This window comes from Mus musculus, chromosome 8, assembly GCF_000001635.26.
Source record: "Mus musculus strain C57BL/6J chromosome 8, GRCm38.p6 C57BL/6J".
Lineage (NCBI taxonomy): Eukaryota > Metazoa > Chordata > Mammalia > Rodentia > Muridae > Mus > Mus musculus.
Genome location: NC_000074.6, coordinates 27459519 through 27476139, shown reverse-complemented (window position 1 = coordinate 27476139; position 16621 = coordinate 27459519). Strand labels below are relative to the sequence as shown.

Below are 16621 nucleotides of genomic sequence, written 5' to 3'. Positions count from 1 at the left end.
GTCAGTTCATTACATTCCCTAGTTAATCCCAGAATTATTCTTGCTCTTACAGCTAAAAAACACTCTTCCTTTCTCGTTTTCCTTTGCCACTTGTTAGTTTGCTTGAGAGTGGGTTTCCTGTATCCCAAGCTGGCCTTGACCTCACTTACGAGGTGCTTGGGACACAGGGCTCCCTGCATACCAGGCAAGCTCTCTGCTGACTGAGCCTCATCTCCAGGCCTCCCTCTTCTTTACAGGAGTAGTTCCACAGCTCAAGTCTTCATCTTCTCTACTTTTCTCTTTTCCTTTTTTTTTTTTTTTGGTTATTTTATTTACATTTCAAGTGTAGCCCCCTCTTCCCAGTTTCCCCTCTGCAAACCCCCATCCCATCTCCCTCCTTTTGCTTCTAAGAGGTTGTTCCCTCTTCCACCAGCCCACTCCCACCTCACCGCTCTAGCATCCCCCTACACTGTGGCAACAAGTCTCCACAGGACCAAGAGCCTCCCCTTCCATTGATGCCAGATAGGGCAGTCCTCTGCTACATTTGTATCTAGAGCCATGGACCCACCCATGTGTACTCTTTGGTTGGTGGTTTAGTCCCTGGGAGCTTGGGGGGGGGGGCGGGGGGGGAGGGGCACGGTCTGGTTAGTTCTTCTGTGGGTATTCTTACCATAAATTTCCTACTTAACAAATTCATTTGAGGATTATGACTTCTGTCTCTTCCTATCTTTGTTTCTCCCATGTTTTCTATAAACATGATTTGAAGCAAAAGCAAATTCATTTTCTGTCTTCATTCTATTACATCGCTGTTGATTACCTAGTAGCATTTTGCTAAAAAGTGGTGCAATACTGCTACTGAGCAGGTGGCTGGCTCACGGGGACTGAGAACTTACTGCAAACGCAGAGTCACTGACACCCTGAACCACCTTGCCTATACTTCATTAGTAGGCTTGCTTCCGGTATCAATCAACCTAATTAGAGGTCTATGTTCTTAAATAAAACCATATAATACAAATAAAAATATATTATGTATAATTTTATATTTTCTGGAAAACATATTAAAAGCTAACAAAAATAGGTGAAAGTCATTTTAGTACAGATCTTTTTTATTTACTAATATATCTTATGTGTTATTTCAATATGAAATTGGTATGAAAATTAATTGGGAGATATGTTTTAACCCTCTTTCATTTTGTTCTTATTATTAGTCTTCAATACTCAAACGTGGAGCAGAGAATCATCTTTACCTGATTTGTGCACACCACAGATCCCATATGTGTGCTAATGCGGAAATGTACCTACAGTGTTACCTTTAAAAGTCTGTGTATTTTCAGAGCAAAGGGACCTGACACAACACCTGGCTGACAGCTTCCAGGACAAGCTTGACCAGGCTATCTATGGCTTCCACCATGGACTGTCTCGAATCCCTCCAGAAACAGATGACCTCCCCCACGGGAGTTGTTTTACAAAATTGGAGAGCTCGGGACTTTATGACTGCTGAACAGGGGGGGGGGGGGCGGGAGTACTTGCACTGTTGTTGGGGGAGAAATGCTGCTTCTATGCCAATGAATCTGAACTGGTGGAACAAGACATACAAATCTCCAAAAGTCTCCAGTAAGATCTCCGGTCAAACTATGTACCCAGCACCCCTAACCCATTGTACTCAAAGCCTCTGGTAGTTTGGCTTCTCCTCCTTGGCCCCATACTGGCCATTGGGGCACCCTTCTCCCCCTCCTCTTCTTCTTCCTCCTCCTCCTCCTCCTCCCAGAATCCTGCCTCATCCAATTTCTAAAGTGACAGATGAGTAGCCTTGCAAAAAGCACTGCTAATCAGGTTCTGGTTCAATACCAAACTGTTCCCTACATAGAGGCTGGTGACTGTGATGATCTCTCTCTCTCGATCTTTCTCTCTCTCTCTCTCTCTCTCTCTCTCTCTCTCTCACACACACACACACACACACACACACACACACACACACACACACCCTTTTATAAAACAAAGAAGGCTGTGTGACCCAGGGAGTTGCTCTGGAGCAAGAATGAGGTTGAAAACCATGTCTGAACTCCGAAAATCTCATCCTGAGGCCGGCAGGAGTAATACTACCTCCTCCCTGCTCTTGGCCTGCATTTTCCGTCACACACAGCCTTGTGACCTCCATATCTGCCACCCTTGGGGTAGTCATGGAGCCTGGTGGCCAGGTTACAGGTTAAACTTCTCTCTTTATAAGGACAAGTCCAGTGAGCACCTAGAATTCCTTTTGATGCAAATGAAGCATTCCTCAGCACCCTCAGCCCCAGCCAATGATGTACACTCACCCCAAAAACCCCAATTCATTCCCCAGGTTTATATACCCTTATTCCACTCCAATAGAGAGAGATGTTTCTCTGAAAACTGTCTCCAGAGAAGGCTGTTTATCCTGCATGCACACTAACAGAGATCCTGTCTAATCCACCCACCCCAGCTAAGCCTTACTCCCTCCAGTCCAGCCCAGTGAGCAATGGTCTTGGACACTGTGAGTAGAGAAGCAGACCAGGAGGGACATATACCTTCCACAGTTCTTTTTCCTCTATTTCCAAATGCTTTGTCTATAGCCGCCGGTGAATTGCCAGCACAGTTAGGAGGCTTGCTCTCCGAGTTACTCTGTTAAAATTAACATAAAAATTAGTCTCACAGGTTTTCCTTAATCACTTTAAGACATGTGAATTGTTCATTTTTAAAGCAAGTTTACCCAAAAGAAAATGTATTTAAAGTCTCAGTGCTTTGGTATCACAGCTCATGCAAGCCTCTCTAGAGCAAACCTAACCTTGCAACTTTATGTGGTAACTTTTATATGTGTACTAATTCTGTGAATCTGATGAGAAAATTCACAGGAAAACATTCATAGGCAAGATACTTACTCGTGTGCACATTTCCAAAGGAGAGCCACTATTATACCATCTAATACTTAGAGTCCACATCAAAAAAGAAAGGAGCATTTTTAAACTATGCATATGTGAACATAGTCTTATAAACATGGTTGGTAAGTTAAAGCTGTAGACATTTAAACATTTCAGATGACTGAAATTATTTTGGTGTTAAGGTACTTGGCTTGGGGCCTGCAAGATCCTTAATGAGAAAAGTCATTGGTAGGAAGACTGACACATGGGTTTGACACAAAGAAGCTATATACACAGGGAAGGGAGGAATGACTGCTCAGAGTTGACCTCTGACCTCCACATGCTCATTGTGATCCACACACATTTGTGCGTGTGCAGACTTGTGCACACATACACACACACACACACACACACATACACACACACTCACATATACCTCAGAGTAATAAATAAATAAAATTAGAGGATATTTGGCTTAAAAAGCTAATTTTTTGTATAGAAATTTGTATATAAATGGAGGATTTTAGAAACGAGGTCATTTCGGCAGAGGCTTCCTAAACAATTTTGCTAATATAAAGTGCCCAAGGGGGCTTAGAGGTGTTTGCTGTTTGTTTTTCTATTGTAATACAGTAACATAGCTCCTCATCTGCAAGAGGCAATGTCCATACAGCACATGATGGATACTTAGTAACAAAGATGTATTGAAGGTCAAAATATTTAAAACTTCATCAGAAAGGCTTTAAAAGTGCCAAGTTGATGACTTCCTATAGGATATATAAATAAATGAGTTACTAACATTCAGCACAGTCCAAGTTGAAAATATATCTGATTCTTATAAGATTTTTTAATATATTCTTGATGCTACTATCATTTTACTGTCTACAGGTTAAAAAACTATCGTCAACACTTAAGTTGCAAAATAAAAACAGGATTGGTTTTCTTGTATAGTAACATAATTTACATTTCATAAAAGATTTTACCCATTCCCAACATTTATTCATGAGATATAAGAAAATGTCACACATATTATATCACCTTAAAGTCACAGTAGCATTCTTGACATTGATACATGTTTTCCTTTATTTAGTTTTGCAAAGATGCTGAATGACAGAACTAGGATTCTGATAGGTCCTCTGTCTTTACCTACTGTGCTCACAGCACTGCCCTACTGTGCTCACAGCACTGTACAACTCTCCTTGCATTTAACACAGGCCCTTTCCATCTCTTTCCTCGGTGTTATCTTTGTGTTTTCATTATTTATAGTTATAACTACAAGAATGTGTGCCATAAATGTACTCAATATTCTTAACTCTTCAGTTGCTGTATCCTTAGTCGAGCATCAAAAGCCAAACTGAATTTCTCGTCTCCAATTTTGCATTTGTGCTTTTCCTTGAACCTTTCCTTCCTGAAAGCTTGGCCTTTCAGGTTGCATAATAATTTCACAAATTATCTCTTTCTTCTTCCTCAGATATTTTACAAATACGCAGCTTTCATTTTAAAGATGGTTTACTTGTAAGCAAGAAATCTAAAAGGCCCAGCAGGTGCATGTCTAAAGATAATTCTGAAATGTGTAAAATGTGGGGCTATCTGAGGACTGTTATTAGACGCGTTCTCACGACCGGCCAGGAAGAACACCACAGACCAGAATCTTTTGTGGCAAAGCTTTATTTTTACATCTTCAGGAAAAGAGAGCAAGAAGCAAGAGAGAGAAAAAACGAAAACTCCGTCTCTCTTAAGGAGCATTTTCTTTTGTCTCGGACGTGTCACTCCTTGATTGGCTGTAGCCCATTGGCCGAGTTGACGTCACGGGGAAGGCAGAGTACAAGTAGTCATAAGATACCCTTGGCACATGTGTAGATTATTTGTTTACCACTTAGAACACAGGATGTCAGCGCCATCTTGTAACGGCGAATGTGGGGGCGGCTCCCAACATCTCCCCCTTTTTTTTTTAATAAGAGCAAATAGGCCACTCATATTAATGAGAGTGGAGATAGAGGTCAAATCCCCAGTGTGTAGGTAAAGGAGCCATGTATAGGATTAGCTCTTAGGCTCACAGGCTTTTACCCAGAGCAACCCTGACCTGTTTTTGTGTCGTTTTGCCTGGGGGAAGGGAACTAGGACACTGAACCTTTATGAAAGATGACATGTCTCTCTAGAATAGGCTCATATATGTCGTAGAGCCTTTTTATTGTAGTGTTTAGCCTTGTAACTTTCTCGGGCTGTTGAAGCACACTCACTCTATCTCGTGCAATGAGACTAGCCTCGTGAGATATAAGAGCTGAGTGGCCAGTGACCTATTGTCTAAGCATAGATATATTAGGGGAAGCTCCATGTTTTAGTCTTGTAAGCGCCTGGGCAATAACTACCTTGTCTCTCTTAGTTTAGGCCTTAAGCTTATAGACCAATTAAAGAAGCAACACTAATCTACAGTAAAGTGTATCTTCAAATAATATTAATCTCACCCATTTTTTAAAGAAAGAAAATGTTGAGGAGATCTAATTGGGTAATCCTTTGGTCAGGGACAGGTCCAAGCGCGTGGAGTTGACCTGAATGATGGCAAGTCTCGAAGGGTCTGTTCAAATTTAGCCATCTAATTTTGTAACATATACTGAAAAAGACTTTTTGACAAATTAGCTGCCCTAGTAAATTTAACATACTGAATGGAAATAACACACAATCTCGGAAACTTTTGTTCACATCTCTGTTGAGTTATTTGTCATAATACATCTAGTTGTATCTGGACAAGATCTATGAGTTGATTAACTAGCATGAGACCTCTCTGTATCTTGACATTAGCTGAGGCCTGTTTATCTATGACTGTAGTCACTGAGGCTGACAAAGTGTTAATGGTGTCAGTTGTCTGGACCTGTCCAGACAGAGCCAAGGCTGTCTGAATTAAGGCCAAACCCAGTTTCTAGTTAGTGGTAAAAAAGCAGGAGAATACTTGAGCATTATATATCATCGTCATTGGGAGTGGAAATGTCGACATTATCTCCCAACGTTGCTCTCTCTTTATTATTGACGCCCTGGACATCACCAAGACGAGGGACATTAGTATTCCCTTGGTCAGTCTGGATTTTTCGGGTGAGTCTTTCTGGTACCCAAAATGGGTTGTCTTCATCCTGTGGGAAAACACAGACAGCTCCCCTGGATCTTATCAAGATAGGATCTGGGCCATACCATTTATTATCAAGGACATTTTTTTATTTAACCATCTCATTGGGCCTATCTGGCTCTGAACAATGACGTTCAGCCGCAGTATGGCCATGAACATCAATATTTAAAAAATTGAGTGTAAAGAGTGCCAAAGACACCGACACTCTTGGTGCTCGGGGTACAGTCTCTTCAAAAGTTCTCTTTTTCTGTTTTATAAGATAGGTTTTGAGGGTGCGATGCGCACGCTCAACAATACCCTGTCTTTGAGGGTTGTATGGAAGTCTAGTCAGGTGGGTCACGTCCATCTGACGGCAGAACTGTTGGAATTTTTGAGACGTATAAGCTGGTCTATTATCAGTCTTAAGGAGTCTGGGTTTTCCCCAAGCACTCCATGCCTCAAGACAATGTTGAATCACATGTGAGGCTTTTTCTCCGGTTAACGGAGAAGCAAACATGATGCCAGAACATGTGTCAATGGACACATGGAGATATTGAAGTTTTCTAAAGGAAGAAACATGTGTAACATCTATTTGTCAGACCTGTAGAGGTCGAATACCGCGTGGGTTAATTTCCACATGAGGAACTGGCAAGAACTCACAGCAGCTTTGACATTGAGTAACAATGTCACGGGCTTTTTTTTTTGTCAAGGAGAAACGACTGCGTAATGTTTTAGCCGTCACATGAAAATTATTATGAAAATTTTTTGTAGCCTCTACCGGGGATGATAGGGCAGCAGTCACCACTTTAGTGGCCTTATCTGCCAAATTATTTTTCAGAGCCATGGGGCCAGGTAGGCCTGAATGGGCTCTAACATGAGTAATATAAACAGGAGATCTTTTAGATAACAAAACTAATTGTATCTGTTGAAAAATATTGGCAACTCTACTGGAAGGCTTAATTACTCCAGCCACTTCTAAAAGATTTACTGCATTTACCACATAACAGGAATCTGACACAATATTAAGGGGTTTTAAAAAGGTTTTTAAAACTTTTAAGACCACTAAACATTTTACCACTTGAGGTGAATTTTCATTATATTGTTTGGATACCACTTTACCATTAGCCATATAGGCACCTATGTCAGTTTTTGATCCATCAGTATATACCACAATCCCATTTTTAAGTGGGTTTTTTACTGTTATTTGTGGAAACACAACAGATTGATTTTGGGCAAACTGTAAGATTGGATGTTTTGGATAATGGTTATCTATTTTTCCTGAAAAGGAGGTAACTAAAACTGCCCAATCATTAGATGCGGCTGCCAAGGTTTGAACCTGTGCAGCGGTATAAGGTATGATTAAAAGATATGGACTTTGCCCAAAGTGGGTGATTGCTGTTTTTAGGCCTTTAAGGGCAAGCTGTGCAATTGCATCAGGATACCAATCTATTATTTTAGCTGGGGATACGTTTGGATGGATCTACAACAATGGCCCATTTTGCCACAAAACTGTAGTTGGCAATTGTGCTGTCTTAAAGACACACAAACTGAAAGGCTGTGAATTTTTAATACGTTGTAATTGTGCATTTTGTAAGGCCTTTTTTACTTTTTGTAAGGCCTGGTTAGCAGCTAGAGTAAGAGTCCTAGGGGAGGAGATATGAGGATCTCCTTTTAAAATACTAAACAAAGGCCTTAACTCAGCGGAAGGAATCTTTAAAAAAGGTCTGAGCCAATTAATATCTCTTAACAGCTTTTGAAAATCATTTAAGGTATGGAGGTGATCTCTTCTTATCTCTACCTTTTGGGGCACAATCTTATCTGGGGACACCACAGAGCCCAAGAATTGTCTTGTATCAGAAATTTGGACCTTTTCTGTGGCTATCTGTAGACCCCACTGACTTAAAGTTTTAAGTAGAAAAGGATATGTCTTTTGTAGCATGGTAAGGTCTTTATGGCAAAGGAGGATGTCATCCATGTAAAGGAGCAAAATTAAAGAGGGGAATTGTTCCCTCACTGGCAAAAGAGCTTCTTGTACATAAAGTTGACACATAGTAGGACTATTGGACATTCCCTGTGGTAAGACCTTTTATTGATACCTCTTATCAGGTTTCATGTGATTAATAGAGGGGATGGTAAAGGCAAATCTGGGCCTATCTCTTGGACACAAAGGTATAGAAAAGAAACAATCTTTAATATTTATAATGATTAAATTTCAGCCACGTGGTAAGGCGGAAAGTACAGGGAGACCCCTCTGTACTGGGCCAAATAAGTTCATTTGCTCATTAATGGCTCTGAGGTCATGGAGCAGTCTCTACTTTCCTGACTTTTTTTTAATTACAAAAATTGGAGTATTTCAAGGTGAGGTAGAGGGTTCAATATGGCCTAGTTTTAATTGTTTCTCTACCAGTTGAATTACAGCTTTTAGTTTTTCAGAGGATAGGTGCCATTGAGGAACCCACACTGGGTCCCCTGTTTTCCATGGTATGGGTCGTGCTGCCCCAATGGCCGCTAAGGAAAACCCAGACCCTGTCTGTCTTGGTTTCTATTAGGTGAGATGGGCTCTATCCTTCCCTGTTTTTGATGTTTTAACCCTTTTCCTTCTTTATAACCCATTTTTGCCATGATATTTTTTGTTTTAGCTGAATACCCTCCTGATGGGGCGTTTTCATTGGACAAAATAAGGCCCAAATGCTGTATAATATCCCTTTTCTAGAGGTTAACCGGGAGTGGGAGCACATAAGGTATGAATTTCCCTTGCTGTCCTTCAGAGGATTCCCACGTCAAGGCAACGGAGCTTATAGTGGGACATGATTGATATCTTAGGCCCTGTAATGAATGAGATGACTCTGTGGTGGGCCATGCTTTGGGCCACCAATGTGTAGAAATTATACTTTTATCTGCTCCGGTATTAAGGATGTCTTTAAACTCTTTTCCATTAATCTTAAGGCGGAGCTTAGGTCTATCATTTAAAGATACAACTAAATAGGCAGAATCATTTTCTGAGGAGCCCATTTTCTTTATCTCAGGTCCTGCAGATTTCTCCCTGGTATTATCAGGGAGGAGCAGCAGCTGAGCTATCTTATCTCTTTTACTAATAGAAAAAACGCCTTTAGGGCTTGAGCACAGGACCTGTATTTCAGGGGAATGTTGACAATCTATAACTCTAGGGTGGACTACTAAGCCCTGCAAGGTGAGTGAACCTCGGCCGAGAATAAGGCCCATGGTTCTCGGGGGCAAGGATGGTATAGGCTCCACCGGCACCGGCTGAATACTCATTTGAGGCATTAATAGGAAGTCGGAGGCGGCACGCAGGTCTACCCTTGTGGGTCTTTTTGGGTCGTCTCTCTGACTGCTTTTTGGGTCTTGACAAACCGGTTCCCATATCTTTGAGGGCCCTGGGACCGAGGGCCCGATGATTCGTTTTTTGGCACATCAGTTGATTGACTATCAGGTGGGGGAAGAATTCTGTCCTTTATATCCCTCACAGAGTGACACTGGTCAGCTCTATGATAACCCTTGCCACACTTAGAGCAAAGAGTGAGAGTCCCTCTCTGTTTATCTGGAGCTCTGCAATCTTTCTTAAAATGCCCAGGCTTTCTGTAATTAAAACATGTCCTCTGATTATTTTTGCTCATGGAGCGGTTTTGAGATTGAAGGATGGCAGCCGCTAAACCTGCATTGCTGAGAGGTCCCCCAAGCTCTCGACAGACCCTGAGCCAGTCTTGTAAGCCTTTGTTCTTTTTTGGGGCTATGGCCGCTCGGCACTCCTTTGTGGCTTGTTCGTAGATTAGCTGTTCTATGAGAGGCGCAGCTTGTTTTGACTCTCTAAAAATACGCTCTGCTGCCTCTGTTATTTTGGCCACAAAATCTGAGAAAGATTCCTGAGGTCCCTGGATTATTTTTGTTAACTGACCAGTGGTTTCACCTGCTCGAGAGAGCGCCTTCTAGGCCCTAATAGCCGTGGAAGAAATCTGGGCATAAGCTCCCCAATGGTAGTTTGTCTGATCAGCAGAATAAGCTCTCTGACCCGTTAACAAGTCAAAAGTTTAATCTCTCTGCTCTGGAGTCAAAGCAGCTGCGTTTGCTCGGGCCTGCGCCTGTGCAGCTTTGTGTTAAAGCGCTTTTTATTTTATATATTTGTCCATACTAGGGAGAGCGGCTTTTACAACCGTCTGCCAATCAGCAGGCGTTAGTGTCATGTCAGCGAGCCTGTCTAACTGTGCCAAGGTAAAATTAGCATTGGTTCCGTATTTACGAACCGACTCGGCAATTTCTTTAATCTGTACGTATTCTATCGGAGCGTGGACACGCCCACCCTCGGCTCCTTCAAAGACTGGAAATGTCTGTTTTATTTTTCTTTGTTCCTCTCGGGGAATGAATGAGTCTGCGCACTGCCTCTCTGCGCATTGCTGACGCACTACGGGCTGACGCACTACGCAGGGCGGGGACTCCGCATAGGGCGGGAGTGTACCTGGTAGCCGATTGCCCTGAGGCCAATTAGCAAACTGGCCTTCGCCAGCCGCTTTTGGCTTTTTTCTTGACCGATTAGTTGGCTGGTAATGGGCTGCTTCTTCCTCCCAGTCTGTTTCCTCAGAGGAGGATTTTTCATCTGTTTCAGGGCTACTAAGAGCTGGCTTCCTGAGCTCATCTAGTGACGAGTATCTCCTAGAGACCTCCGCTAATCGATCTTTTTTTTTTTCCCTTTTTCCTCTTTTTCTTTTAATCTCTCTCTAGGTATTCTTACCTAACCTTAACTTTTCCTCGGGTTCAAGACCCTTGGAAAGGCCTGTATACTTATTTTGTGAACCATATTTTCTCTTTGTTCCTACTCTTTCTTTCCGCTTTACTTCTGATAGCTTGTCCTGAATTTTTTTTAGAATTTTTAGCCCTATCTTAATCACTTGATAGCATGTGAAAAAGAACAAAAGGGCTCCTAACACTAGAAAAAATTTAAGGCCAAACATACTCACTGGTACTCTCGTTCCCCAGCTGAAAAGTTCTGAATTCATACAGTTGAATCCTTCTTAACAGTCTGCTTTACGGGAACCTTTATCACCGTCGTTCCCCAGCTGATGAGTTCTGAATTCGGCAGTTGAATCCTTCTCAACAGTCTGTGTTACGGGAACCTTTATAAACGTGATCCGCAGTTTTGGTTCCGGAATGAGGTATCCCTCCTGCGCCAGTCCGGAGTTTTTTCTCGTCCCGGGTTTCGGCACCAATTGTTATTAGACGCGTTCTCACGACCGGCCAGGAAGAACACCACAGACCAGAATCTTCTGCGGCAAAGCTTTATTCTTACATCTTCAGGAAAAGAGAGCAAGAAGCAAGAGAGAGAAAAAACGAAAACCCCGTCCCTCTTAAGGAGCATTCTCCTTCGCCTCGGACGTGTCACTCCTTGATTGGCTGCAGCCCATCGGCCGAGTTGACGTCACGGGGAAGGCAGAGCACAAGTAGTCATAAGATACCCTTGGCACATGCGCAGATTATTTGTTTACCACTTAGAACACAGGATGTCAGCGCCATCTTGTAACGGCGAATGTGGGGGCGGCTCCCAACAGAGGACCTGTCCTGGCAAAGAATATGAGCCCCAGGGGTAGCACTGCCAGCCACCTCCTTCTGACCCTGGCCACCCCTGCCTGAAGACCAGGTTCTTCATCTGAATGCACCCCAAAGCTAGGTGATTCTAAAGAACAGACAATGAATGCTTCTTAAAACAATTCACAAATGGAGAAAAGGTACTCCCAAACTTCTTCTGTGAATCCAGATAAAATACAATTAAAAAAAAAAATTGTAAACCAATATCCACAGTAAACATAGACTCAAAAATTCTCAAGAAAATACTTGCAAACAGAAGATACATACACATCAAAAATACTATCCACCATGAATCTCTCTGAAATTCAGGGATGGTTCAACATGCACAAATCAATAAGTGAAATAAATGGATTTAAAAGCAAAAATAAAATCATGACACTGAGCCCCACCCCCACAGCTCTGCATCCTCCCAAGTGTGGGGGGGGGGGGGGGGGACACATGGAAAACTTAAAAGACAAACTTAAAATGAAATGCAAGAAGTATCCTAGAAAATAAAAATTATGTTTATCCAAACACTCACTGGCCAAGTTTAAAGTTTCCTCTATTGTTGGAAACAATGCAATTTCTCTTGGGCTCCATATTTTGACACATTTGCCTAGGACATCAAAGTAGTTACCACCAATCCTTCTGATTGCTTACCAAATTGATAAGTGTTTTAGCCTGCTCACACTCTTGTTTCTGTCGACTAACCTTCCATGTACGGACATGGCATCCAGCCCACTAGTAAACATTCAGAATAAACCAAAAACAAACTTAGGCCAAGGAAGTAACTCCACAGAGGAGCAGTTTACCCTGGCATCACTGTTCTCGTCTTCCTTCATTGTAAGCACAGGAGTCTCAGGGCTAGGACAGCTGGAGATCCTGTGGAGCAGAGTACACAGTAAGGACCAGTGAGCACAGTTATGCACAGCTTGCAAATGAAACGACACTTCTTCGTCAGAGTGAATATGGCTTGACCTCTTACTGAACAAAGGCTCTCAACTCAAACCATCAAGGAGAATCTCTGAAGCATTTTTAACATTTTAAATCTGTACAAAAGTCAAACTGAACTTAATTCTATGTGTGAATAGCAGAAAGAAAGAAAAAAAGAAAGAAAGAAAGAGAGAGAGAGAGGGAGGGAGGGAGGGAGGGAGGGAGGGAGGAAGGAAGGAAGGAAGGACTTCCTCAAAAGACTGGATACTTTAAATTTTTAAATTCCAATTATTTTCCAGTCCTCTTGCATTTTTCATGTTTGCATAAACAGTCAAACACTTAAGAACTTTCAAAAGTGCCCAGACACTCAAGGGAAAGACTTCTGTAAAAACCAGTCTCCCCTTGTCGGCGCTGCTCTTCCAGGTCCTCTAGAACTACTTCCTTCTGGTGACTTCCATTTTTACTTCCACAAGACTCAAGGACAATCTCCAAAATTAAAGTCACCAGCCCAGGGAAATCATAAGATGCGTCCAAAGCATCGAGCAAATTTTACTAACTACCCAACAAAGCCTTGGTGACTTCAGTGCCAGGAGGTCCTAAAACCGGTCCTAACCACCATGCGATTAGGAAAGACGCCAGTCGGTTCAGCAAAGCTGGAGGGAGAAACCCGCCTCAGCCACAGGTACACCTTGTTCCTCAACTTCTAACGCAGTCGGTTCAGCAAAGCTGGAGGGAGAAACCCGCCTCAGCCACAGGTACACCTTGTTCCTCAACTTCTAACGTCCTGGTGCTTGGTGGGCTCTAAGGCATCTTGTAAATGTTATCTACGTCTAGCTGCTACAGAGACTGACCCCAGTGGTTCAAATTATCCTACTGCCTTTCAACAGAAATGTCTATGTCTTTCTGTTCCTGCAAGCAAACAAAGCAAGCAGCATCTTTAACAATACTGTCGTGAGTGTTCCACGTTTATGTGCAGGCTCGTTTCAATGGGCCTGCCTATAAACGTTTGATATCTTGGGTCCTTAATCCCTGTCTTCTTTTTACCAAATTTGCAAAATATGCCTGCATTCTAGTCTTTTCTCTAAAGACTGCATTCTGTTGAACCCACTGTCCTTCTCTTTATCCATGCCATCTGTTTGTTAACAGCATTCCATCATCTTCTTTTCCTTCTTTTCCTCCTCCTCCTCCTCCTCTTCCTCCTCCTCCTCTTCCTCCTCCTCCTCTTCCTCCTCCTCCTCCTCCTCCTCCTCCTCCTCCTCCTCCTCCTCCTCCTTCTTCTTCTTCTTCTTCTTCTTCTTCTTCTTCTTCTTCTTCTTCTTCTTCTCCTTCCACTTTGCATCCTGATCACAGCCCTCCATGTCCTCCCAGTCCCACCCTCTGTTAACACCATCCTCATCCTCCAGAGAATGAATGAGGGAGTCAAGCAGGATGGCAGTGAAAGCGTGAATGGGTGACTCAGTAGCAGCTGCCTACTGAGTAAGAAGCAGTAATGAAGACAGCAGCTTTTGAACTGTGAATCCCACAGAGAGATGCTGGCCAGGTGCTTTTTTTCTCATTGTCCACTCAATACTTAGGTGACAAACAGATTTTCATCAGCATGGAAGACTTACCTTGCTAGTGAGTCATTTCCAGCATCTATTTGTTTTGCTAAAGAGAAACACAAAATGTGAATTAAACCAATGGAAGAAAAGTATCACATATTCAAAATTGACAACTCAGAAGCTCTGCTAGAAGGACGTTCATTGGGAAAGGGTCTGTGGGAATCACCCACAGTACATATGGATATATTGCTAGTGGAACAATGAATGCATTAAGATTCTTTCTCTTGTTTGCATTAGCAGGACAAAAGGAGAAAGAAAAAACTTACAATAATTATGAAATGTAAACCACCATGTGCAGTGACCACAATCCCAGTGGACTAGTATGATATTAACTTAAATGGCATCATATTCTAAAATAATGGCATTAAGAAAACTGCCTGACATATGTGGACTAACAGCATAGGGAACTAAGGGAATATAGTGTACGGTCATAGCACTCTGAGCACTCTTAATCACATCCAATAAGAGAATGTGTGTGCTATAACAGAAGAGAGATTCTTCAAGCAATCCGTTTTCCAGGTTGAGATGAATACACTATCCCAATGACACTTACCTGTGGACACTGCACCCTGCAGGGGAAGGATTCAAACCACAAAAGCAGACCATGAGGAAGGGCCACGCAGAGACTTTCCAGGTGCTGATGAAGAACCCCAGGAGTCAGCAGTGCGATGCATGTACTAGCTAACTGTGATGGTTTGTATGTGCTAGGCCCAGGGAGTGGCACTATTTGGAGGTGTGGCCCTGTTGGAGTATGTGTGCCATTGTGGGTGTGGGCATAAGACCCTCATCCTAGCTGCCTGGAAGCCAGTCTTTTCCTAGCAGCCTTCAGATGAAGATGCAGAACTCTCAGCCCCTCCTGTACCATGCCTGCCTGGATGCTGCCATGTCCCTGCCTTGATGGTAATGGACTGTACCTCTGAACCTGTAAGCCAGCCCCAATTAAATGTTATATTTTATAGAGCTTGCCTTGTTCATAGTGTCTGTTCCCAGCCGTAAAACCCTAACTAAGGCACTAACCGATATGCTTTCTCGGTAAAAGCTATTTTCTTTTTTTTTTCCATTTTTTATTAGGTATTTAGCTCATTTACATTTCCAATGCTATACCAAAAGTCCCCCATACCCACCCACCCCCACTCCCCTACCCACCCACTCCCCCTTTTTGGCCCTGGCGTTCCCCTGTACTGGGGCATATAAAGTTTGCGTGTCCAATGGGCCTCTCTTTCCAGTGATGACCGACTAGGCCATCTTTTGATACATATGCAGCTAGAGTCAAGAGCTCCGGGGTACTGGTTAGTTCATAATGTTGTTCCACCTATAGGGTTGCAGATCCCTTTAGCTCCTTGGGTTCTTTCTCTAGCTCCTCCATTGGGAGCCCTGTGATCCATCCATTAGCTGACTGTGAGCATCCACTTCTGTGTTTGCTAGGCCCCGGCATAGTCTCACCAGAGACAGCTACATCTGGGTCCTTTCGATAAAATCTTGTAAAAGCTATTTTCTTGTTCTTCTTATTTATGAAGCAAAGTTCAAATTCACCTAACATTCTGCCTCCAGTGGAAAAATTATTAGATCACTTCCTTGAGAATTTATCCATTCTGAACTGCGCCTAACACAGAAACACTTAAAGGAACCCAGGCAGCCGTATGTTGCCTAAGAAGACATACTTTTTAAAAGTACAGCTCTGTGACATTATTAAGAGCCTCCTAGACATGAATAGAAGAACATGACTGTTCAATCACTCTGCTGCCAGGACAAGCATGACATCATTTCTCTCAAACTCTTATTACGTACAGACTACTATAAGGACAGAGCTTGGGGAATGGAGAGATGGCTTGGTGGTAAAAAGCACTTAATACTCCTGCAGAGGATCAAGTCCCAACATTCATTTGGATGCTTACAACTATCTATAATTGCGTTCCAGGAGATCTGACCCCACCCCCTCTGCCCTTCACCAGCATGTCACACATGGTGCACGTACACCCAGGCAAAATGCCCGTGCACGTGAATAAAGTCATTTTTATGAAAGCTTTTGGAGGGCAGTGAGATAGCCCATGAGGCAGCATCACTTACCATGCAGGCTCGACCACTCAAGTCAATAAAAAAGAAAAGAACAGGAGAGAACTAACAGCACGAACTAATCCTCTGACCTGCACACGCAAGCACACAGCGTGTTTTCACAAACATCACAATATAATGGTTTAATTTTTTTAAATATATTTTTTAAAACATGTAGAATATTTTTCATAGTTTCTGATGGTGAGCAAAACAGTAGGAGTGAAAAGGCTGGAGGCAAAGCAAATTACACAGCACTTACCTAAAATGCAGGAGGTACTGGGCTCCACTTGTAGTTCTATAAAAACAAAAGTTCTGGTTGGTTTTGTCTTCTTTCTCCTCTTTCTGTTCTGTGAGTATGTCTCTGTCTCTCTTTCTGTGTCTCTGTCTCTGTCTCTCTGTATGCACATGTCCATGGAGGTGGAGATATCTGTGTTATCTATGTGCATACGTGTGCACGCATGTGAAGTCCAGATGTCACTATTAAGGGTCTTCCTCAATGACTATCCACATGA

General features: G+C 42.6%; 1 protein-coding gene across 4 annotated transcripts in view; it reads right to left on the bottom strand.

The window, feature by feature from the left end:
* Positions 1-16621, bottom strand: part of Poteg (POTE ankyrin domain family, member G) — a 135084-nt gene that overhangs the window by 106578 nt on the left and 11885 nt on the right. For 3 of the 4 annotated variants that reach the window (XM_011242159.3, XM_006509192.4, NM_027618.1), the window contains exons 7-10: positions 16369-16404; positions 14067-14103; positions 12336-12405; positions 2526-2619 (exon numbers count right to left, since the gene is read on the bottom strand). In XM_011242159.3, coding sequence (XP_011240461.1) covers positions 2526-2619; positions 12336-12405; positions 14067-14103; positions 16369-16404 — 237 coding nt within the window. Of the gene's footprint in view, positions 1-2525; positions 2620-12027; positions 12406-14066; positions 14104-16368; positions 16405-16621 lie in introns of those variants that run through there. The other variant, NM_026256.2, reaches the window with a different exon arrangement.